This window comes from Macrobrachium rosenbergii, chromosome 56 (genome assembly GCF_040412425.1).
Source record: "Macrobrachium rosenbergii isolate ZJJX-2024 chromosome 56, ASM4041242v1, whole genome shotgun sequence".
Lineage (NCBI taxonomy): Eukaryota > Metazoa > Arthropoda > Malacostraca > Decapoda > Palaemonidae > Macrobrachium > Macrobrachium rosenbergii.
In genome coordinates this window covers 5,856,838-5,880,822 of record NC_089796.1, presented here as the reverse complement: position 1 = coordinate 5,880,822, position 23,985 = coordinate 5,856,838, and the positions used below count along the sequence as shown (strand labels likewise).

The window sequence follows — 23,985 nt, the reverse complement described above, 5'->3', positions numbered from 1 at the left end:
TTTCCTTATTCTGCCTATTAAAAAACATACTTATGCTAAAAATTACTAGAGTATTAGTTTTCATTCTTCTTTATTCGTTTTTTTATACATCAGGCACTGCTAGTTTTGTTTATAATTCAATTATTTATTAAATAGGCCTATCCATACACGCATGCAGTACTGAGAAAATTAAGGTTCGAAAGTGAATTCGTATACTGATACTGACGTGCCAGTTCTTTGAATCAATTTTTTATCATACGACCCCTTTCAGAACTATGCCCCAATGTAAATAATACTGTAATAATTAGTCTCCCTAGCGTACTTGGTCAAGAGATGGCGCCCCAATCGCTTCACAGCCCTGACAAATCTCCGTTTCTATGTTGCTCGTTGATAAGACCTTGACATGTAACAATCCTCTTTGGTATGTCCTGGTTTTGCTTCTCTTGTAAACAACTGAGTTCAGCGCTAACTCTTCTTTTAGAAACGTCATTATCATAAATGAAGATATGCGCGCATAAATTAAGTGAAATTTAAACATTAACGGTCACCAGGTAACTCTCTCACTCCTTTAAATGTCAATTCATAATTGTGGACGGCTGTGTTTTTTCACATTACTTCCAGCAATTATTAGGCTCCTTTGTCTTTCTTTTAATCAGTAGAGTTTTTCTTTTCGTTTCTCTGGATTTTTCTTGCATTTTACGTATTGTTTCACGATTGCACAAATGGCAGTTGAAAAATGCTCTCTCTCTCTCTCTCTCTCTCTCTCTCTCTCTCTCTCTCTCTCTCTCTCTCTCAGATTTCTTGTTTTTAAATGTATGTATTGTATTTATTAATTTTCACTATTTTATGCCATAGTTTTGCCATGCTTCATTATTTTATTTGAAGTTACAGTGGTCTACCTTTAGGAATGAAAGGGCTCATTAATATATTACTCATTTGTTGGAGGGCTGATGCTTCGCTTTGGGGAGATATCCATTGTTCCTTATGTTGTCATACAGAGGTCCTTTCGTGGAATGACCCAAAACTATAACTGTTTCTTCCTCACCATCGCCTTTGGGTAAACACAGATATGGCGCAGCACGTGAGGAAAGCGGTGTCACATTATCTTCATTAATATTTTCATATTCTATTTCTAACAATATTGTTATCATAAAACTGCCCTCAGTTATGATGAGATGTGTCTCTTAAATAAAACTTTTTTATTAAAGAATCGAAAGCGAGTCTTCAACAGCCTTATTTGCACAATGAGGAAAGTACATTTGGCATCGCTCTTTCACCTCCCGAAACACTCCTTTGACCAAATAGCTAAACGGTGCTTACAGCGCCCCTTCGGCCCCTAGCTGCATCCACATTTCAATCTTTTGCATTAACTCCATTCCAGCTCCTTTCTTCAAAGTCTGCTGTCCAATTCCTTGTGCAAATGTCTGGATTTCTCGGAGTTCCACTTTCAGATCCTTCGTCTCGTTTATTTTCTGAATCTCTGTAGCTGCCCAGCCACTCCAACTGCCTCTTTTCACCGTCTTGTTAGGCGCTGAACGGCCGAAAGTGCACCAGCGTTTGGCCTGACAGTCTAAATCTTACTTACAAAAGTCGCGCTATTACATACACACTCACTCTTGGAAGATGAAGCTTCAGCTGGTGCCTTCTTCGACATTCCCAACTAAGGAACACCACACCTCCTCAGCTGAAGCAAGTAATGAATGTCAATATGGATGATAAAGCGTTGAAGAACAACGGCCAGATCGACCGAAAGGCAGTGGCCGAAGCATTAAAAGCCACTTGCAGTGAAATAAGTTATAAGTTGGTCGTCCATGTGTGTGTGTGTGTGTGTGTGTGTGTGTGTGTGTGTGAGGAGTAACGGAGACAGCAAGGCTACTCAAAACTTGTCTGCGTCCATTTGAAGAGTCGCTGTACCGCTGGAAGTCCTATCCACGGGATCCGTGGGATTGTAAACAAGGAGGGCTGGGGACTTTCAGAAGTAAGTCCTATTTATATAACCCAAAATAAGTAAAGTAATTCGGGTAGAGAGGGCCTTTAACACCTTGCAATAAAGGACAGGCAGGCGGACAGATTAGGGTGTGTGTGTGTGCGCGCGCGCTAGCGCATAATTATATGAGTGAGCAACTCGAAGAGAGAGAGAGAGAGAGAGAGAGAGGGGGCGGGGGGTAACATACAAGTGAACATACAGCACCAACTTTTCTTCAAACATACGTAGAAAATTGTGTACAAGAGAGAGGGAGAGAGAGGAGCAGGAACCATGATAGAAATTCATTTCTCGCTATAATGCGGTTCGGATTCCACAATAAGCTGTAGGTCCCGTTGCTAGATAACCAATTGGTTCTTAGCCACGTAAAATAAATCTAATCCTTCGGGCCAGCCCTAGAAGAGCTGCTAATCAGCTCAGTGGTCTGGTTAAACTAAGATATACTTATTTAACTTCACTAGTGTAACTCATGCCTCCCTCCGACTTTGTTCAGTCACATTCAGCGGAGTAAACCGATCGTGGATGGACTTAAAATTCATAAAATAGCTGATAATGATATAATAATGCCGTCATTAATATTACTGAAGGTATCCCGGTACAGATTCTGACAACGTTATCATGATAATATCGGTTATTGTTATTATGACGGATCATACTGACGTATAAAAAGTAGGATTATCATTGAAGGCAGTTATTATTATCATCACGCAGTAAAAGCAATAGCAGTGAGCAGTGTTTCATTTAACACGCCACGTCAGTTACTTCCAATACTGACAATCCTAGTATCTCTCAGACTAAAAAAAATAAATAAATAAAATAAAAACGTTAAGATAACACTCTAGCGATAAGCTTCACCCGTTATCTCTACCGCTCCCTACTGCGCCATAACTATGTTCTCCCGAGTTACACCGCCGTGTTTATCAATTTGTTACACATTTCTCTTCGTTTCTTTCTCCTTTCGTTTTATCCTGTTTGATGCCTTTGTTCTTCCAGCCTTTTATCACGTCTTCGTTGTCTTGAACTTTACGAGAGTATACCATAAAGTCGTCCAGCAAATTTAGTCTGCATGTGTATACGTATGCGCACGCGTAGGCCTACAGTATTTATTCATATATTACGTAGATACTACTGTACATACGTACAGTGCATCGCCATATTACCTAGAAACTATATACGTATAAGTATTTACAAATTACTTAGAAACTATATACGTATAGAATATTGCTACGTAGAAACTAGGTAGCCTACGTATAATACGAGTGTTACCGTATAGTACATTTATGTTACACAGAAACTATATAAGTATACGTCTGTTTACATATTACTACTTCTACGTGCATTAAAAAGATATTATTGTCTCAATTCACGGGAACATGTGACATTCTCACAATACTTGATGACATGTCCCGGTCAAACGATAGGCCGACACATTCGCAGTATTCTCAAGACATCCTCCCAAAAATAGAATGCTGCCGCAGATGCCTTTTTCCTTTTAAAAATGCATTACATTCCAAACAAAATTAAAATGTGACACCAAAGGATACAGAGTCTCTTTCTTCCAATTCATTTTTGTTCTGATGAAACCGGAAATCTCGCAAAAATCCGCTTCCGTTATGCTGTGAGCAAAACGTTTTGGGAGCCGGCATTCCATATCCTGCGTACGTACACCAAGTTGGCAACTTCAAGGACAGCGCTTAATTTCGATCGATACTGCCTTGCTTATACATTCTTTCTCAGAATAGAATTCACGTTGGCTAGCTGATGTTATTAGTTCCGACAGTGAACCTCGCGCTGTGCGCTGCAGTCATATCTAAAGGGTGTTTTGCAGCGTCCCTGCGGCCCCTAACTGCACCTTCTTCTTGGCCTTTTACTTTATCTATTCCCGATTCCTTTCTTTCATTCTACTGTCCGACTTCTTTATTATTTCTTTTTGTAAATGAAGGACTTTCTCCCGGTTTCACTTTAAATCCTCGTACTGTACTTCAGCTCACTTGTTTTCTGGATCTTTTTATCTTGCTGTCCAACCACTCCAACTCCCTCTTTTCACTACCGCGGCGTCGGTGACCCTGGTAGTTGTGACGCCAGATAACCCACAATTAATCAATCAATCACTACCGTAGGCCAGACTAAAGTTTGGCTTAACGGCCTAAATTGCATGAGTCATCCAAACCTAAATGCATGGACAACGCCCTTGCTTTGTTAGAAAATAAATAACAAATATAAACTAAAAATAAAATAGATAGATATATATAGACAGTGGCATCTGCAACAAACCTTAGCCTAATCGTTGCGTGCTCTTAAGGAGCAATGGGTAACACGTCAGCGAGAGCATTAAAACCTTTGGGAATTTCTTGGAAGAATTTAATTCACTATAGTACGGTCATTTATATTTAGTAGAACCAAGTCATGCTAATTTCATTGTAAGGAACTATTGTAAATATTGTATGTAGATTATAATAGCTAAATAAATATAAAAACTAGGGCAACTCGAGTTATTTCATTTTTCACTATGAAAATTGCAGAGGGGAACAAGGTGAGATAGGCCTACATGCAATAACGATTAGGCTATACGCGTAGACAGGAGACAGAAGAATAAAAGTCATTCATGAACATTTCAAGCAAGATGGTTTACCCGTGCATGCGCCTTAGCAGTCTAAGACGGCTTCAAACGCCTGGGAGAAGCGACCAAAAAAAAAAAATGAGAAGCGTTAGAAAACAGACGAATGGACAAATGCAGGTAGGAAAAGTATAGGCCTAGTCTTCAGGCTTAGAAAAACGAGATTTGTGAATGAAGCACTGAGCTGAGCGATAGGTGAGCTCGAATCTCCTTTTTCCTGTTAGGTGAGACTATCTTTTTATTGTTTCAAATTACATGTTCTTTTGGACTGTTAACCTATCTTACGCGTCATACTCTATTTCTGCCAAAATGAATTAGTCTTAAGTTTCATTTTGTAAGTAGAAAATTGGATGTAAGTGATTACTGGGCAACTTTAATTTCAGCGAAAACAAGATAAGCAGACGACGTGATAAGACTGAGGACATTATACATTATCAGTGGCTTATTATAACCGACACAAAGGTGCAGCGGACAAATTAAGAACTTCACTAATATCACGAAGCAACTTACAAAGGTTAAACTTTAAAAACAAATAAACACCAAAATGCAACCAAAAGCTCAGTTGTGACTTGTGAGCGAGATCAGACTAAATAAAGTGAGAGAACGCATGGATAAAATATGTTGATTAAAAGATACTTGGACGTATGAATTGTTGAACTTTCTAGGAAATTGGTTATCTACAATAGGTTCTTTGTAGATAAAAAAAAGTATCGAGGGCGTAAGCACTTTGCAGCAAATACCCTCCTTCCTATACTAACCCCCAACCCATTTCAACGGTACCAATTCAATTTAGCATGCAAGACGTATTCTCAGGTACGCAGTTGTGGATTATTTTTTGAACGTGGAACATCGATACCCACCTTGCATAGCCTCAAGGTACGCGTACCGCACATGTACAGCTGATTAGATAATACGTCAAATTCGGGCAAACATGATTGTGATTTTTGGTTGCAGGTACTTCACACGATCGTGAGCAGCTGTCATAAGCTCTCGTCAGTTTTGTTTGATTGTGTTTCTGCAAATTTGTTTTGCTTTGATCCGAACCTCATCTTGGTTTGTCGTGTCATTTCGCGTTTCGATCCCAATTCACCTTCCAGTCTACCCGAAAATAAATATATATTTTTCATGGCATTTAGGCACTTCACACCCCACTTTGACTTATAGATTGTCCCTCCTGAAGGTGGGCGGTGGGATCGCCAACGTACCGCGCAACATGCAATACTTTATATTTACTGCAAGTGGAAATATATGGCATGTCTAGATCAATATTTGTTCAGCATGGCAGAACCCATTTCTTCCGACTGCGTTTTAACCTAGCATGACGACGAGATTGACCATGACCACAGAAGATATTTATCTTATCAAACCATAATGGCCACAGAGATAACACCCATCAGTCACCTATATGGAAACACGTATGGTAACCACTGAGAGAATTTAAAGAAAGTGTCTATATATTCCCATCATATATTTATTGCCTATTGCTCACGTTTCACTCAACACGATCAACACTCGTCGCGAGGTACGTTCAATATAAACAAAGTGTACGTTGACCGCCCTAAACGTACGAAAACCCTTCACGTCATTCGTTGCTTAAATAGTTGATTTTAAATCCACATAACTCCTCGTTATTATGATAATTTGTATTGAATGTATTTTAATGTTCTAATAAAGCTTGGTTTCATAGTTCTAAAACATGCATTACAAATGACGTACAATATTTTTTCTATTATCGGTACGATAACTGTTAGAAACTGGCTCGCTGACAGCACGAATGGGAAGGGGTGTTCGTAAGTGTCGTAGGGTCTAGTATACGACGGGTCCGTTCCTCTACCTTCCATATCGTCTGTGACATTCAGCGTTAACCCTCCCCTCTGCCTCGGTAAGCATATTAATTTCGATTGATCGCAAGCTGTTCATGTTCAGTGAATCTTGAAATGGCTTAAAGCGAAGTGCAATGTAGCTAGGCCTAAGGTGGACTTCGTCGTCGTGAAATAGGATAAGTATCCCATTTCAAACTATCGTAAAATAGGTTTAAAAGTATTTTCGTTACTAATAGACAAGGCCAGTTGGTAGTGGGATGGCAATGGAGGGTATTCTTAACCTCTGAGACTGCGCCTTCCTCCAGCCTGCTCTCCAAAGTATTTAGTTTGGCTTAGGGTGGTAGTAGGCCTGTCAGTAGACTGAGCAACTTCCTTATTTTGAGAATGGGGTTCGAACTCCAGTTCCTCGCGAGGGCTATACTAAACAGTGATTCGTCTAGACTGTTTCGCCGTGTTTAGTACTAACCCCTTGGGGCGTCAAATGTATTTAGCCATGTTTAGTACTATCCCCCGGGGGGTCAAATGCATTTAGCCGTGTTTAGTACTATCCCCTTGGGGCATCAAATGTATTTCGCCGTGTTTAGTACTATCCCCGGGGGGGGTCAAATGTATTTCGCCATGTTTAGTACCATCCCCTGGGGGGTCAGATGTATTTTGCCATGTTTAGTACCATCCCCCGGGGGGTCAAATGTGTTCGCCGTGTTTAGTACTATCCCCCTGGGGTCAGATGTATTTTGCCATGTTTAGTTCTATCCCCTGGGGGTCAAATGTATTTCACCGTGTTTAGGACATCCCTTTTGGGGTCATGATGTGTTTAGTACTTTGTCAATGTGTTCGCCGTGTTTCTTTTACAAAAGGTCAGATGTATTTTCAGTATTTGGTGTTTGTTTGATGAGGTTGGGTCAGATGTATTTTGCCCGTGTTTAGTACTATCCTGGGGCGTCAAATGTATTCCCACGTGTTTAGGACATCCCTTTTGGGGTCAGATGTATTTTGCACGTGTTTAGTACTATCCCTAGGTCAATGTGTTTTCGTCGTGTTTAGGGCGTCCCTTTAGGTGATGTATTTTGTGTTTAGTACTTACTGTACATTTAAGGGGTTTTGTATTTTTATTTTAGTAAGGTCAAACACCAAATTTTCAGATGTATTTTGCCGTGCAGACCTTTCCTAAAGTCAAATGTATTCGCCGTGTTTGGACATCCCTTTTGGGGTCAGATGTATTTTGCCGTGTTTAGTACCATCCCCTGGGGGGTCAAATGTATTTCGCCGTGTTTAGGACATCCCTTTGGGGTCAGATGTATTTTGCCGTGTTTAGTACTATCCCCTGGGGGGTCAAATGTATTTTGCTGTGTTTAGGACATCCCTTTTGGGGTCAGATGTATTTTGCCATGTTTAGTACCATCCCCTGGGGGGTCAAATGTATTTCGCCGTGTTTAGGACATCCCTTTTGGGGTCAGATGTATTTTGCCGTGTTTAGTACTATCCCCTGGGGGGTCAAATGTATTTCGCCGTGTTTAGGACATCCCTTTTGGGGTCAGATGTATTTTGCCGTGTTTAGTACTATCCCCTGGGGGGTCCAATGTGTTTCGCCGTGTTTAGGACGTCCCTTTTGGGGTCAGATGTATTTTGCCGTGTTTAGTACCATCCCCTGGGGGGTCAAATGTATTTCGCCGTGTTTAGGACATCCCTTTTGGGGTCAGATGTATTTTGCCATGTTTAGTACCATCCCCTGGGGGGTCAAATGTATTTCGCCGTGTTTAGGACATCCCTTTTGGGGTCAGATGTATTTTGCCGTGTTTAGTACTATCCCCTGGGGGGACAAATGTATTTCGCCGTGTTTAGGACATCCATTTTGGGGTCAGATGTATTTTGCCGTGTTTATTACTATCCCCTGGGGGATCAAATGTCCCCTCAATTGTCACTGAGTGCATTTCACAAAATTGAAGATCAGAATAAAATCCTCAATCATTTACATGTATTCTATTGTTTATTGTGGTAAATATGGTTGAACTAAATGCATAAAGAATATTTTCATAAAGATATAAAAAAACACGGGGACGTTCGGAGAAAACGATTATCCGAGAGTGGTACGTAGGCTAGGCCTACATGTCGAAAGTTTGGTAAAACTATAGAACAGCTCGCACGACACCTATGGTATTGTTGCTGATGGAGATGGTGGCGGTGTTTATTGGCGGTCAGTTATTATCAAATGCCTTTTGGAATTTGGGGGCTGGGATTTTTTTGGGTGGGGTAAAACACGGGGGGAGAGAGAACGAACATGGTATTGTTAGGATGGTCGCCCTGAAATGGTTCCTTGCATACGCAAGGCATGTGGGAGCTATGTGTTCAAGAAGGGATTGGCTAAGGAAACCAATTGTAAAAGGAGCTAGGCTATATTAACCTAAACTACCCTTACATAACCTAACCTGACCCCCCGCTGAAGGAAACTCCACTTTTTACCAGAAGTTTCCTTATAACTCTGCACATGCATTATAGCATTCCACAATGGCCAGTATACAATAACATATCAGTTTTAAGGTTAAGTACAGTCAGCCACCAAAAAGTAACGGTAAATCCTTGATAAGCAACCAAAATACTATAGGAAAACTTAGTTACCAAGGTAATAAGCTGTGCAGAGTTATGTTATAGTTCTACCAAAAGTGTTTATAGCTGCTTCACGTTTTATTCATAGGTTACCAGAAAGTGAGTTTCTAAATGAGTTGGGCCTATAAGCCTATTTATCATTTATTTTTCATTCTACAGCTGGTGGTATAGGTCCATGATTTTACACAGGCTACACAAATGATGAAAAGATACATAGGTTACACAAATGATGAAAAGATGTTATGGAATAAATTGTGCAATAGGTCTATTTAGACAGTACCAACGAGAAGAGCAGTCATTAACCCACGAGTTGCTAGAGCGATGCCGCTTAAGGGTCACGGCAACAATATGTATTTGCAACTTCAGTAATAGGCCTAGAACTAATATTTTCTATAATTTTTTTAACTTATTACCCAATATTATTCATGGTTGGAATTGCCGTTTGTTGCAGATTAATAATCGGTAAGAAAAATATGAGATAAGTACTTTGGAAAATTTATATTTAAAACAAATATTTTTTGGAAAAAAATTTCAAAGTTTTTTATCTTTGGAATGCTTCATGCAATATTTTCTGCGACAATTTCCATTATTTTCAAGCAGAAATTACTCCTTAGCTATTAAATAAACACCTGAAAAAAATTACCAAAAAATATACAACAGTTAGGCCTTTTTATTGGTTGAATGGGTGTAAGTGTGTGTCTTTTAATCATCATATGCATACTAACCTAAAAACTGCTCTCACTGACATTGTAATGACCTATCTCAAAGTTACTTTTTGATGATGCCATTCCACAAACTTACAAATTAAACAAAGATTTATAAAAATCTTCGACAGTTGCTCAGCTTCAGGATTCAAAAGCCTCCCTTATCCTACCCACCTACTGAAAGATGGTTTACAGTTTTGCTATTTTTATACCTGTGTTCAAGAGGAATCTCATCTTTTATGTTGAACAGTGAACTGAATGGTTGTTGAGACTGTTGATGTCACTCGAGTAAAGATAAGGGCTGGGACTAAAGTTCCTGCAGTTTTTTAAAGTATTGTAAAGCGTTGACAATGTTGTTCTACTTACTCAATGTAAGGCCCAGGGTATAATTTCTAGCCTAGTAATGAGCAGCGCCCAGAGGGTTTAGTTAGAACCGTTGTAAAACACCAAGTAGTAGGCCTAATATTAATGTTTTTGGTAATTTCCAAAGAATTTTTAAATAGAAGAAAAACGGCTTAGACTCTTAGAAAGCTGACAGAAATGTATTCCATTGCCATAGCCTGAGTATTGGCAGAAACATTATATGAATACTGAAAGGTGTAAAGTTCGTGGAAGTATGTTTTGACATAGGCCTCTTTTGCCACTATAGCCAAAGACTAAGGTTGTACAGGTATGTTGAACAAAGGCACTAGGCTATCAATAAGTAGCCTGTTAACTAGGCCTAATAATAATCCATACTAATAATACTTGCATTAATCATTGATATGCTACTCCAGGTAGCACAAACTTAATGAAAAATAGTAACAGGTGTAGTTTTATTATCTGAAAATGTAAAAAGAACAGTGATGTAAGTTGATAGAAGACCAGAAAGGGAAGAATTAGGCCTAGCACTTGTGCAGCGTTCATGCATGTGTGCTGCATTCACCTTAAGTGAGTGCCTTGTTCTCTCTAAGATTTGCCAAGGACATCTTCAGAGTTTGGCTCATGGCTCACCACCAGGCCCCGAGTTGTGCATCCACAACAGCACTTGTATTTGTTCACATGTACTATGTTCTTATTTATCCATTACTGAATATGAGCTGTACTGTTAGTCAACCTTGGCGTTTAATTCAATTTTGGGTGCGGTTCTTCCACAGGTCATGGTTTTAGATATTACTTTCAGTACTAATTGTACAGCATGGTCCTTGGAACAGGCACTGAAGCAGACTTGTCACCCTGTGTGGTAGACCCAGAGTTATTGTAGATCCTGTGCCTGTCTTCACAGTGTATGGTTAGTGGTGTCGCTTTTGACTTGTTTCTCTCTGGAAGCATACTTGACTGAGTCAGTGATGCCTCCCCATTTAGTGTGTATAAGTTCCCAGGACTGTGCTCAACAGATGGTATATACATTCGACAGGCCTCCTCTGAATGATCTGTTTTTATGCAATCATGTCACACCCTGATCTGTTAGTGGTTTGCCTCAGCCCCATTATTGCTCGTACATGAAATCCTATACCTGCACTCTTGATTGGCCATACTTACAGCCTACTTCTTCTTCTTTTAACATGATTTTTCCCATTTTTTGTATGGGGTAAGCACGATGCCTTCTTTTGAAGGACTTTGATTTGGCTTTGGGGTAGACCGTAGTCTCGATCGGCTGCCCTGCCTGACATCGCTTAGCCCCGGTAGTGCATGTACATGTATCGTACCAAATCACCAGCTCCCTTTCTCCCAGCAGCGAGGAGAGTTGAGCGGTTAGGTCGACAGTTTGAGACGTGTCAGGTGTCTGTTATGTTTTTAGAAGATGTTGGAGTGGCTTTGTTTGTGTGTGTATTAGTCTGTAACACCCATTTGCTTTTAGCAAACCTATCCGTTGATTACATACATAATCCTGGGGTGTCTACACAGATAGCAAAGTGCCCGCCTCTCTGACTGGTTGGCTACGGATTTGAACCCGCACCACAGACCTCTATGAAGTCTGAAGCTGCTGCTCTACCGACTTGGCCATCGAGGCTCTCCATACTTACAGCCTATGCTCCTCCCAAAGTTTGAATGGTTGAGCCACCCTACTCTCTTGGTCGGGCCTATGGGGCCGGGGTAGTGCCATCACTGCACCTCAGCAGTGCACTGTAGGCATTACTTAACCTGTTAAGCGTCGCCCCTGGATGTTGCCGCCGCTAACGTCGGGCCACGCTTTTTCTTGCAATTAGCGGTCATATCACTGATGATAGTTTTTCAAAGTTAATATTGATTTTTATGCTTATAATTGTACTGTAGTTAAGAGTAGGAATTTTATTAAATGATAGGATAAAAAAACTATTACTACTACTATTATTTTATTTCATAAGACTACAAAATACTGAATGAAAAGTGTTGTACATACATGCACTATTATTCTTTTGTATGCCAATCTCTAAAGCAGGGGGCTACACACAATCCATCTATGTACTCGTGATTGTGGAGACAAATGTTCTACATTCTCATCTAGAAACTGATTTGCAAATCTGTTTGTTTCTTTCACGAGGTAATCAATGATTTCATCATCAAATTATTTCTCAAAAATTCTAATGGATTCTCTTTATCCTCAACTGAAATTTCACGCCCGGGATCAGCAACAAAAGTAGAGGATATCTCTCTCTCTCTCTCTCTCTCTCTCTCTCTCTCTCTCTCTCTCTCTCTCTCTCTCTCTCTCTCTCTCTCTCTCTCTCTCGGAGTCCAGTTCGGCAATGAGAAGTCATCTTCTTCCGCTATTGGAAGCAAAGTTTGTTTCTTCAATATCCTCATCATGATTCAGAACTAGAGCTCTCATCATCAAATATGTCTTCAGTATCAGACACCTCATCTAGGATTTGATTTATCTCACCTGAAGACACACGGCTCCTCTTTGTGACATTCACTGAGAACGACGTCAAAGCAGTGTTGTTCTCGAAGCATACTAAAAAAAATAGTCATCTAGGCATCAAGCGACCAACTGAAAAGAGTTGCCAGGGAGGAAATAAGTCATCAATTACAGCTTACGTGTTCTGAGAGTGTTACCAAATGATGTTTCAACATTTTCCATACAAGTAAACGTATTATTATGGATCTGACAGCTCAGAGTTAAAGTCTTGAACGTAATATCCCGTTAGGTAGATCGCAGTAAACGTATTATTACGTGGGTGACGTTTAACAGGTTAAGGTGGTTTGCAGCGTCCCTTTGGCTTTTAGCTACAACCACTTTTGTTCCTATTACTGTAGCCTGCCTGCCTTCATAGTCTCTTTCTTCCATCTTGTTATCCACCCTCTCTTAACAGTTGTTTCTTAGTGCAACTGCGAGGTTTTCCTCTCTTGTTACACCTTTCAGACCTTTCGACTCTCAATTTCCTTTTTCAGCGTTGAATGACCTCATAGGTCCCAATACTTGGCCTTTGACCAAAATTCAATATTCTATTCTATTCTCTTGTTCATTGTGCACTCAATGCTGAACAGTGCATGTACAATTAGGATGTATGCACTACAGTTCTCTCTCTCTTTATATGACGCGCTCAAGAGATGTTTCAGTTAGTTCACTTGCAGCTAGCATTCTAACTCACTCAAAAATGGAGCCTCCTTTAGAGAGTTCCCTGAACTCTCCACCTCATGAAGTGCATGTGCTCACAGCTGCATTGGAGTTGTATCCAGGCACACACCTGAGTGGCTCATTTATCTCAGTTGGTAAGGTTGAGGACAGTCCGCATCTACTTATCAGAAATTAGAAAGGCAAGCACTTTTGCTAAGCCAGCAAGTTTCCAAGGGTGGTAAATAACACAGTACTGTTGTTGAGCAACAACACATCATTAGCAACTTCACATCAATGAGCAGGGGGGGAAAGGACGGTTTCTGTCACTTGTTGGTGAAGCCAATGGCTGCGTTATTAGTCAGGTACATTCCATGATGGAAACGTGTTATGGTGGACAAGCTTAGCTACCAGATGCATGTATTAAAGATTAGTTGTCTTAACATCTTTTTGGAGATGGCAGTTTGAGGTCTCTATTAAAGACTGTGGGCCTCTCATCCTCAGTTGAGGTCTCTGATCTAGAAGGGTTTGAGAGTTCTTGCTCACCTCACAAACGTAGGCCCTCTGAGTGGGATGTTATCCAAGTACTCCTTAGTTTTATGTAGGTGCTGTGGGAATCCCTGAGGAAGGCTTCGAAAAGGAGTGCCCCACACTAAAAGCTGTGTTCTTACTACCTAACACTAGCAAGGAGGTAGGCGTCACAGAGACACCTCTGATTCTTAATGGAAGTTCAGAGATGTCTTTCATTCGTATATTGTTTATTTGGTGTTGTGTAGGTACCCAAGCTACTCCTTGGACAGAAAAGCATTTTGCCCAGTGTTCATGGTTGGACACAGGCTGGCAACCAAGCCCCTGTCAGAAGACTACCATCTAACAGTGTTTTTCTCCATCTCCCTTAGACAAAGGTGGGTGGGTTTGTAGAGCCTTTTTATTTTCATCCCTGTGTATGTAATAATGAGTACTTACTGATGGATTAAGGATTTGACAGAAAAGGAATTTTCCTAAATGTTTCCTGGAGTTTGGCTCAACATTGGGAAGTAAACTGTGAGGAGGTCCCATCTGCCAATAATATTGGTTGGGAACTAACTGGTGATAGAGCCCTATCAGCCAATCATATAGGTTGCCAGGATGTATAGGAGATTATAGGAATAGACCTTCCCTTGCTCATACACTTGACCAGCAGCTGTCATTTCGTGGTTGTGGTCGACCATTCCTGTCAGTCTCCTGCTGTCAAGCATCAGCAACTAAACCATTTGTTGCTGAAGGCTGCTCTAGATATAAGGTGTCAGGTTTGTATATCCAGGAAATGAACAAATTACTTGAAATGTTAGGTTTGTATATCCAGCAAATGAGCTAATTACTACCTGAAAAATTTTGTATTTGGTGTGGTTACTGTTGCTCAGAGTGAGGTTTGTGATTAATTATGAACTTAAGTATCTTATATGCTTTGTCTTGATTAAGATTATGTCATTAATATATTGAACTTTTCCAGGGACAGCAACAGACAACAGAACATGGGGGGCTCTGCTGGAAAAGAAGCTTTACAGGTATTGCCTTTGGTGGTACATGCTGTTCCAGCACTTATTCAAGCCTTTCAGTCAACAAAATCCAATGAGAAAAACAGAGATGATGACAGAATAGCCGAGGTAAGATGTCTTTGTTTTTTAAATACAGTCCTATCTCTCAAATGAAAATGTAAAGTGTTGGAAGCAGCCCTTTTTTCTTTTTAATCCAAAAAATGGTGTAACACGAAGCTTTATACTGTATAAAATAGGGTGATAAGAAATGCAAATTAAAATATGCCGAGCAGGATGCTCAAGCAAGGCTCCATTGAGGTTGGTATAGAGGTTTTGAGTGAATTAAGGAAACAAAGCATGTAGTCTGGAGTACTATTCAGTTTTGGATTTCTCACGTTGATGGTCTTTTTGTGGAGTGTTATTGGTTTTCGTGATATTACACAAGTGCATCCAGATTTTACGTTTGATGCCATCTCCTTTCAGTTAGTTATTTACCCTTTTGTGTTGTACAGATCCCCATATGTTAATAATGCTTCAGAGGGCAAAAGAATTGATGCAAACGTTTATAATACATTTTCTTTTAATTTTCGTTAACCTTTTGAGACTCTGATGACATCATGCAAACTCCAACCTTGAGATTCAGGTGGTAAAAAAAAAAAGGGATAGCCATGAATACTCTATTTTGACATCAGATAGCATTTGGATGACACCTAAACATATTTTGGAATGGTTTAAGTCTGCCTTCCCCCCAGAAATAGTGGCTGTTCCAAGAGAATTATCTTAAGCCAATCCAAAATCATCTTTAACCAATCCAGAATAAAAAAAATGATGAAAATGTTTACCTAGTTCACCTTGTTTTCTTTACATTTTTTAAGAATTCAATAACTGACAAACAGCAGTGATATGTACAGTGTCTTTAGAAAGGAAGTTGACATGCCTTTTTGTGATGCAAAAGAAAATTATATAGTACATCTATTTTATACTTTTAAAATACTGTATTGACAAAGAGTAAAACCATTTTGTTGTAAAATAAGGTAGGAAAATTGTAAACTTCACAAAGTATAGATAGGGGCATTTAGATGAATATTCACATGCTGATAGCATATTTTATAAGATGAATGCAATATGTTACAGGTCCTTGAGATGCTGCAGGGAAACAGACGTGATATCGACCGAATTCTGCAGGTGAGGTCAAAGGGAATTGCTTTGTATTATCTTAGATATACAGTATTAATATCTGGAGCAGTTAAAATTTCTCAGTTGTATGCCAGGAATATGCAGTTCTGCTATGTCCTGCTGAGGTGTCTGTAACCTGGGAATTGACTTTTCAGAGTGTAGTTCTTGTAATATACTTGTCAAGTTCTTTCATTTTGGTTTTGCGTCAATCATCGCCGCTCATTTAAGAACAAAATCTAGTTTTTTTTTTTTTTTTTTAATACTTCTCATTAGGGTGACCATTTATTACAAGTATTACTAAGAAATCAAACTCACTCCTGTAAGAATAGGTGCTTTAGGGTGGGTTGTAATGTACAAATCAAGGTACGACTTGAGTATACAACCTGTGAAGGTGGCTGCCTTTTGAGAATGCTAGGAAAAAGGTTTACACTGAAACTGAGAACACTCAAGACAAAGAACTGCAATGACTAAGCTAGCCAGAAATGACTTCATGTCATACTGAAAATTCCCCTGCCTGATAGGAAATTAAACATGGGTGAAACATGAAGATATTCCCAAAACAAAAATATAAAAATAAGAAAAAGTACGTTATAAAAGCACTGAACAGAAACAAATGAAACTTAATTTATATTTATAGTAGGCAAGCAAAGGCAGGCAAAGCACAGGTTTGCTGATTCATGAGGTTCAAATTTATGTTAATTACACACCAGAATGCTGATTCATGAGGTTCAAATTTATGTTAATTACACACTAGAAAAACAAATTTCACAATGCCTTTTCTTGGGAGAGCAACATCAAAACTAAACTTATAGTAAAGAGTTGCCTGGGAAATTGAGGAGTTGGGGAGACATCTTGTGTGTCAGGGCAAATGCAAGGGGGTTTCTCAGTGTTGAACACTAATGCAGTTGGTGCAAATGGAATCCATTCTATGGCAGTGAGGTAGATTATGATCAGTAGGATTGCACTGAACAAACCAAGGATTAAGTAGACTGCAGTCTCCTGTGCTCCTATTACTGAGCAGCATCCACTTCCAGCCTGCTTTGCTCTTGTGGATCCAAGTTCCTAGGGGGTTAGGGGGTCTGATATAATGGCTTAGGATTAGCTCCTGTTATGGCAAAAGAAAATAATCACTCCTATCCAAATAGGTAAGGAAATTATAAACAGTAGAACTCCCTTCCATATAAACAAAACTTACACTGTATTATCACAATAGTCATACCCCTGTGACTGAGTCTGTATAGTTGGGTTAAAGATGGTGATTGCCAGTTTACTGCTGCAGTGTCAAATGGACAGTTAACTAAGTCAAAGTTACTCTTTCATTTATGCAAGGGAGGCATAGAATAGCTTTTCAGGGTCTGTAGGTGACATACTCGTACAAAGTAGGATGCAAAAGGAACTAGGTAATGTTGGACCAATTAAGGAAGAAGTATTTTTCTGTAGAGATAAGTTGATTTATGCTCATGTCTAGACAGTTGTCAGCTATATACAGAAGGAGTCCACTGTTGTCTGCTTCTGGTCAGTTAATTGCAGTTTCATCTATGCTTTTGAACTCGCACTGTCATAAAGTAACACAGGTTGGTGTATTCCCTTCATCCACTTGTGAAATGTTCATCTGTTGATAAATCTAAGAGAGCTGAAATTAAGGCTATTTGTATTTCTCTTGCTCTTGTTCTTCAAAAGGATCTTTTGTGTTGGGGGGGGAGGGAGGGCACCTTGGGAAGGGGTTAGGACTGTGCTAAGTGTTTTTTGTGGTCATCATGGCAATATTAGCAGACTGAGCCTTGATCTCACAGACCAGATGCCTTGCATGGAACAGGCGTGGTTCCATAAAGTATAATAGCTTCAAGGTTGGGCAATGCGACAGATGGGAACATGTACGAATTACTCAAGCTTGCAATCTGGGCCGAGGTATATAAGATGTAAGCCTCTCTTCCTAAGGTGCAGCACCACTGCCTTGCAGGAGACATCTGGCCAGAAGCTAAGGAACTTCAAAAAAAAAAAAAAAAAAAAGCACAATTTTGGATGCAATAGACAGAAGTGGGTTTGAATTCTGCCCTGGCAGAAGTGAAAGTAACACTCTTTGTAAAAATTGGTGAAATTAGTTTATTAGCTTTTTCTTCACAATTTTATCAGAACGCTCTCATGTTTTTTTATATTCATACTGTACAGTCACTTCCAGTATGTCTTGTTTCCAACAAGGAACAAAGATTGAAGACAGAAAGGTCGAAGGGAATTAATTCTTGCTTTATTGGGTTCAGAGAAGTTTAATTTTTGTTGTCTTATTCTCGACAGGATCAGACTCAGCGGGACCATGGCTACCAGGCACTTGTCACATTGATGAATCGCGTTGCGGAACGCACAGCAGAACCGCAACAGGGTGGAGCCATCGGTCAGGGGCCAAAAATACGTATTGAAATGGATTTGCCAGAAGTAAGTCACTGGACTTACAAAGTGTGATAAAATAATGCATTGACATTTATCAAATTCTTGTGAAATTATTCATCAAGAGAGTAACACCTTAGTAGCCTTTCAATGCTTGAATCGTGTTTTGTTTAGTTGCCCTTACAGTAATTGGCAGTTTGCTTAATGCACTTGCGGCTCCTGACAGGCTTTTGAACTACACACACGTACAATGCTTTTATTTCATGATCTTTATGTACAGTAAGTGGTGTTAAATTTCTTCAGTTTGCAGTCCATTCTCTCAATTTTAGAGGTTTCAAGATGCAAGGTAGGCTCAGAAATGTATAATACAGTGCATCATAATATGTGAAGCTTATCCATAGCATGTAAATTTGTTGAGAAAAAAGAAATTGTAAGTAATCCTCTGTCCAAAAATGCACTGCATAGAAATACTATATGTAAGATCAGTTAAAACAAATTCCACAATTAATATGGACAAATAAAAATTAAGACATGTGCGAGTTATGTTTGTGAATGTGCATTTGATTGTTGACCGTATTTGACCGTGTTTTATGTCCTTCAATATGTAATCAAGTTTAGTGCCCTAGACAGGTACACTGAAAGACATATGGGGGACCATACATTTATTCACTCGTACCATAATCTTTGACATTCACATCAGAGTAATGAGTTATTGAGGTGCAATCTCTCTCTCTCTCTCTCTCTCTCTCTCTCTCTCTCTCTCTCTCTCTCTCTCTCTCTCTCTCTCTCTCTCTCTCTCTCTCTCTCTCTCTGCCTGGGCCACAACTAAAATTATGATTATATTTTTTAACTTTCACAATTCAACTTTTCCTAATACAATACTGGATCTTTACTTTTTGCAATCTGGTTATTTCAGTCAGATTAATAAGTATCATTTTGTAAGTATACTACTCTCAAGTACAACTAGGAAGCTGTAAAATGAGACCAGTTTTATCTTCTTATTATGAAACAGAACTCCGCAGTGTCACTAGAAGTAAAACAGTTACTGTGCAAGTCGTAACACATTGTCATGATTATCATATTTATGAACATTTACCTTAGAACCCTAAATTATATCTCACTAGAAGTGACCTACCTCTTGGTAGGAACAAGTTTATTTCATCTCCGTTACTTCTAGTAAGAATAGTTATTTTTATCACTGATGTGATCTACTGTAGCTAAGGTTTTTTTCTAAGTGAATTGCAACGATTCAGCCTCCTGCCTCTATAACCCTCCCCACCGGGTAGGGGTGCACTTCAAGGATTACTTAAGGTTCCTTGTGGCATCCCCTTGGCTCCCAGCTGCAACCCCTTCCATTCATTCTACTGCACCTCTGTTCATATTCTCCTTCCTATATCTTTCTTGCCACCCTCTCCTATCAGTTGTTTCATAGTGCAACAGAGAGGTTTTCATCCTGTTATACCTTTCAAACCTTTCTACTCTCAGTTTCCCTTTCAGCGGTGAATGACCTTTTATAGGTCCCACCCAGAGCCTTTGGCCTAAATAGTGTAGGTTGAGACTTGATGTTAATCGTATTAGTTAGCTGGCTTAATATGTAATCATGTTAGTTAGCTGGTTTAATATACAAGTCTTTTGTCAGGTATTTTCTCACATAGAACGGACTGTATGTTGTTTATAACTTTCAAAGTAATTTTATGAGAATTTTTATACTAGTATATATCAGAATATAAATATTTTACTGTACATAAAACTTCTAACTAATATGGTGTCATTTTTTATCTAGAAAATTAATAGGTTTTCATGACAGATATTATATAAACAAATGGATATACTGTTCAGTATCTCTAGTTGCATGTTATGTTGGGCAGCTTTGGAAGTGTCAAGAATTGGATTATTAATTGTTAATTTATGGTAGTTAAACTTTGTTTTGGCACAAAAATCAATTATTTTCAATTGCTTGATGGTACATCTGCTTCTTGTCCAGACATGTTTTAGAAGAAGAATCAGTTTTGATTGTCAGTGCATCCTGGGCCCAAGAAAATTTGTAATCCTAAATTTGTGTTCCATGATTAACAAACATTTTGACTTTGTTCCCCAGAACTTGAACAGTTTACACTGTCATTAGTTTTTCATTTTATGCCTGTCTTTGTTCATATGAAGCCATTAATTGTAAAATGTTGTACTCCTTTATGGTAACTCTCCAGTTGCATGAACTTGTCAGATTGTGAAGGAAAAGTAACCCACTGCACATCCCCCAGACCTGCAAGATGTCTTCCTGTTAATCTTTCATGCTACTCATCATCTTTCTTAGCATCAAAGACTATTTTTTTTTTCCTGAAACAAGTCTCACAAATTTGCTGTGCAGCCTAGAGGCCAAAGGTTACATTTACTGTGATTTCTATACAGTATTGTAGTTGCCAAAGTCATGTTACTTTAGCACTCAGACAGTCGAATGAGCACAGCACACAAACCAAAACATAACGGTCAGCTTGTGATAGTGTGACCTTATTTTTGTTTATTTTATTTTTAAAAATTTTGTTTGTCAAAATTTGGGCGTGTCTTCGATGCCATGAATTGTAGTAACTTTGTTAACATCTCTCTTTGTTAAATTTCCATGATTTAATCTTTGTATTTTTGTGATTTATATACCATATATTTCCATGTATAAGAAGACCCTTAAATCCTAAAATTCACCTCTTCATAATAAATAGCCTATTTTGAATTTCTAAGGGTACAGTAAGTAGAACAGCATTTGTAATAACATGTTTACATAACCAGCATTTCAAAAGATACCTGTTGTGGCAAAAGGTAGCCTATATACAGATTGTTTTGTAATTTAACAGTTGTCTTTTTCTACAGATATGAGATAAATTCATGAAAATTTCCCATAATTTTTTACTTCGTCTCATCTAAAGGTTGTCTTATATATAGTGTTGTCAGTGCATCTCACGACACGAGGTACACTGTAGGCATTACTCAAGGTTTCATTGCAGCTTCCACCCTCTGTAAATTGTTTCATAGTGCAACTCTGAGGTTTTGCTCCTGTTACACCTTTAAAACCTTTGTACTTTCAATTTCCCCTTCTGTGCTGAATAACCTCATATATAGGTCCCAATGCTTGGCCTTCTGCCTAAATTCTCTCTTCCATTCCATTCTATTGTACATTGTACCATTCATATATTGCCCCTCATTCATCCTTGATTCTTTATTCTACTTGTCACATGGTAGTGTGCAGTGATCCTTGTGTTTGTCGTAATTTGTGTTCAGGGGTTTTGGCATCCCCTGCCACTGATGCACACTGTAAGCACTACTGACATTACCTTCATCATTTGCTTAACATATGCTAAAGTGGTTTTTCCTGTTTCCTGCTCCCTGTTCATCTACATTCCTGGTACTGCATATTCCTTAGAGTTGCCTTGCCAGGTATAACCAAAATTTTTTTTTTATTATTATTCCTTAGAGCTGTCTTGCCAGGTATAACCAATTTTTTTTTTTTATATATATTCACTGCCCTTTTTTTTATACAAAAAAAAATTTATATATTGCCAACAGGGCAGATTCGTTTGTTTCTTATCTGGTAGTGAGATAATGCCTTTTCTTTCGGACCACATATTCTCCTTTCTTCATGCTTAAGGGAAAGACGGCCATCTCCTTTCTGTTTTCACGAATGGCACCAACCAGTCTCATTGCTTGATGAGAGAGACCTTGAATGCCTAGGACAGAAAAAGACCTTCCTGGCAGTCTGTTTCATCACCAACGTTCTGCTTCATAATGCACACTGACATCGCTTTCTGTGTCACTATACTCTTCCTGGTGATGTGTTGCATGTTCAGCGTCATCATCTGTGATATCCAACGCCCCTAAGCCTTCCACTGCAGTACATCATTGTCTTTGTCACTCATATTTCACTACATTATCAGAGTTTGCAGACTCGTCATCTCCCATTACATAAAACTCCAGCTCGCAAGAATTGCTTCCTCTGTCTTTGATTTTTATTTTAGGCAATTTATGCCCAACACTCAGGTCTGAGATTTGGCCAGATTCACCTGAATAACTGTGAGATAGGTTGAACCTGTAAACCCCAAGAGACAGCTTCGTCTTCCATAATAAGATCTATAGAGGCAACTGCTATTCCACCCAGGCATTGAGCTGAGGTCTGAAGATTTGTCAGAATATTTGGTATCATCACTTTCTCGAGATCCTAAATGTAGAAATAAAATCCACAGTAGTATGTATATAGCAATATACTACATATATACTTTGTCAGAATGTTAAGTAGGGCCCATTCAAGCAATTTGAATACTTCCCCATGAAATTTATTCAAAGTGTGTGTCTAAATAATATGATGTGGGCTGGCTCTTGCCCCATTTTAATTATTGCAAGTCAGATGTACTTTCCATAAATATAGTGTTAAGAAAACTTCATTTGCTGATGTTTGATGTAGGAATGACAAACTTATTTGAGACATTCTATATAGGGATGTAATAGTATGGTAATTTATTTACTTGGAATTGGAAAGCTTTGTTGCAGTAAAGTTTGCATGGGTGCACAAGTAAGGCTAATTTTATTGAAAAAATGGGCTTGTGCACTCATTTTTCAAGGTGTATAAATTATTATTAATGTGTTGTAATTGGCTAAGAGTATTTTGCATTTACTTCAGAATATTGAGGACCATGGAAGAGCCCTACAGAACTTCGTAGCAACATTAGGAAGATTAGCCAGTGCTTACAATCAAGAACAAGGAATTCGTTTAGCAGATGAACCCATGGTAAGAATCATTTGTATCTGTAATGAGTTCCAGAATATTTAATATAATACCAACCACAACTTTTTTTAATGAATATTAATCCTGAAATAAATACAGTTTTACAACCTGAATGACCATACCTGATCATTTAATAGTCAAAGCATCCATATAGACAGGTAAATATGAGAGATGTGGATTGATGAATACAAAGACCCAAAACTTTCTGCTGAGGAAAAGGAAAAAACCGTAAAGCATGACATGCATCTAAAGAGCAGCAAGCCATCGTTAGGTTCAAATGCTTGGCTACTGTACCTCATAGGGAAATCTTTAAGTGGAAAAAAGTGCTGCCTGATTTTGTATTTTTAAATCTGTATACAGTAAAGTCTATCATGACAGGCACCCTTTTGACCAGAGGGTTGGGGGTCACTTGAATTTGCCCGTTACATTAGAGAAATCCTTTTAAAATGCCGTAATATGTGTGCTAAACTCTCATTTCTTCATTCGTTACCAGTAAACAGTACCTGTTTTTCTTATTATATGTTATTAAATAATTCATAACATCTTCAAGTGAAATTATCTTGTCTTGCCTAACTCTGATGGTAGTGCAGAGGTGCTCATATCTCTCTCTCTCTCTCTCTCTCTCTCTCTCTCTCTCTCTCTCTCTCTCTCTCTCTCTCTCTCTCTCTCTCTCTCTCTCTCTCTCTCTCTCTCTCTCTCTCAAACACATTTTCTTATTGACATGATCAGGAGGTTTAAGACTGTCTCTTGTCTAAGTAAAAGTTGGTATTATTTGAAGTTGTGGTACAGTACTTTTTGATTGCATTACAAAGTTTATTTTAAATGATATTTCTGAATTTTTTATTATTTATGAAATTTGACTTTTTTAATAACATTTGTTTGACCTACAGTAGTGTACAGTAGAGGAGATAACATTTGTT

The 23,985-nt window shown here is 38.8% G+C and overlaps 1 protein-coding gene across 1 annotated transcript in view; it reads left to right on the top strand.

The window, feature by feature from the left end:
• Window positions 1-5,400: 5,400 nt before the first annotated feature.
• LOC136836342 (uncharacterized) overlaps window positions 5,401-23,985 on the top strand; it is a 35,171-nt gene continuing 16,586 nt past the window's right edge. The window contains exons 1-5 of the mRNA XM_067100522.1: window positions 5,401-5,456; window positions 14,718-14,871; window positions 15,877-15,927; window positions 18,211-18,348; window positions 22,961-23,068. Coding sequence (XP_066956623.1) covers window positions 14,740-14,871; window positions 15,877-15,927; window positions 18,211-18,348; window positions 22,961-23,068 — 429 coding nt within the window. The 5' untranslated portion in view covers window positions 5,401-5,456; window positions 14,718-14,739. The remainder of the gene's footprint in view (window positions 5,457-14,717; window positions 14,872-15,876; window positions 15,928-18,210; window positions 18,349-22,960; window positions 23,069-23,985) is intronic.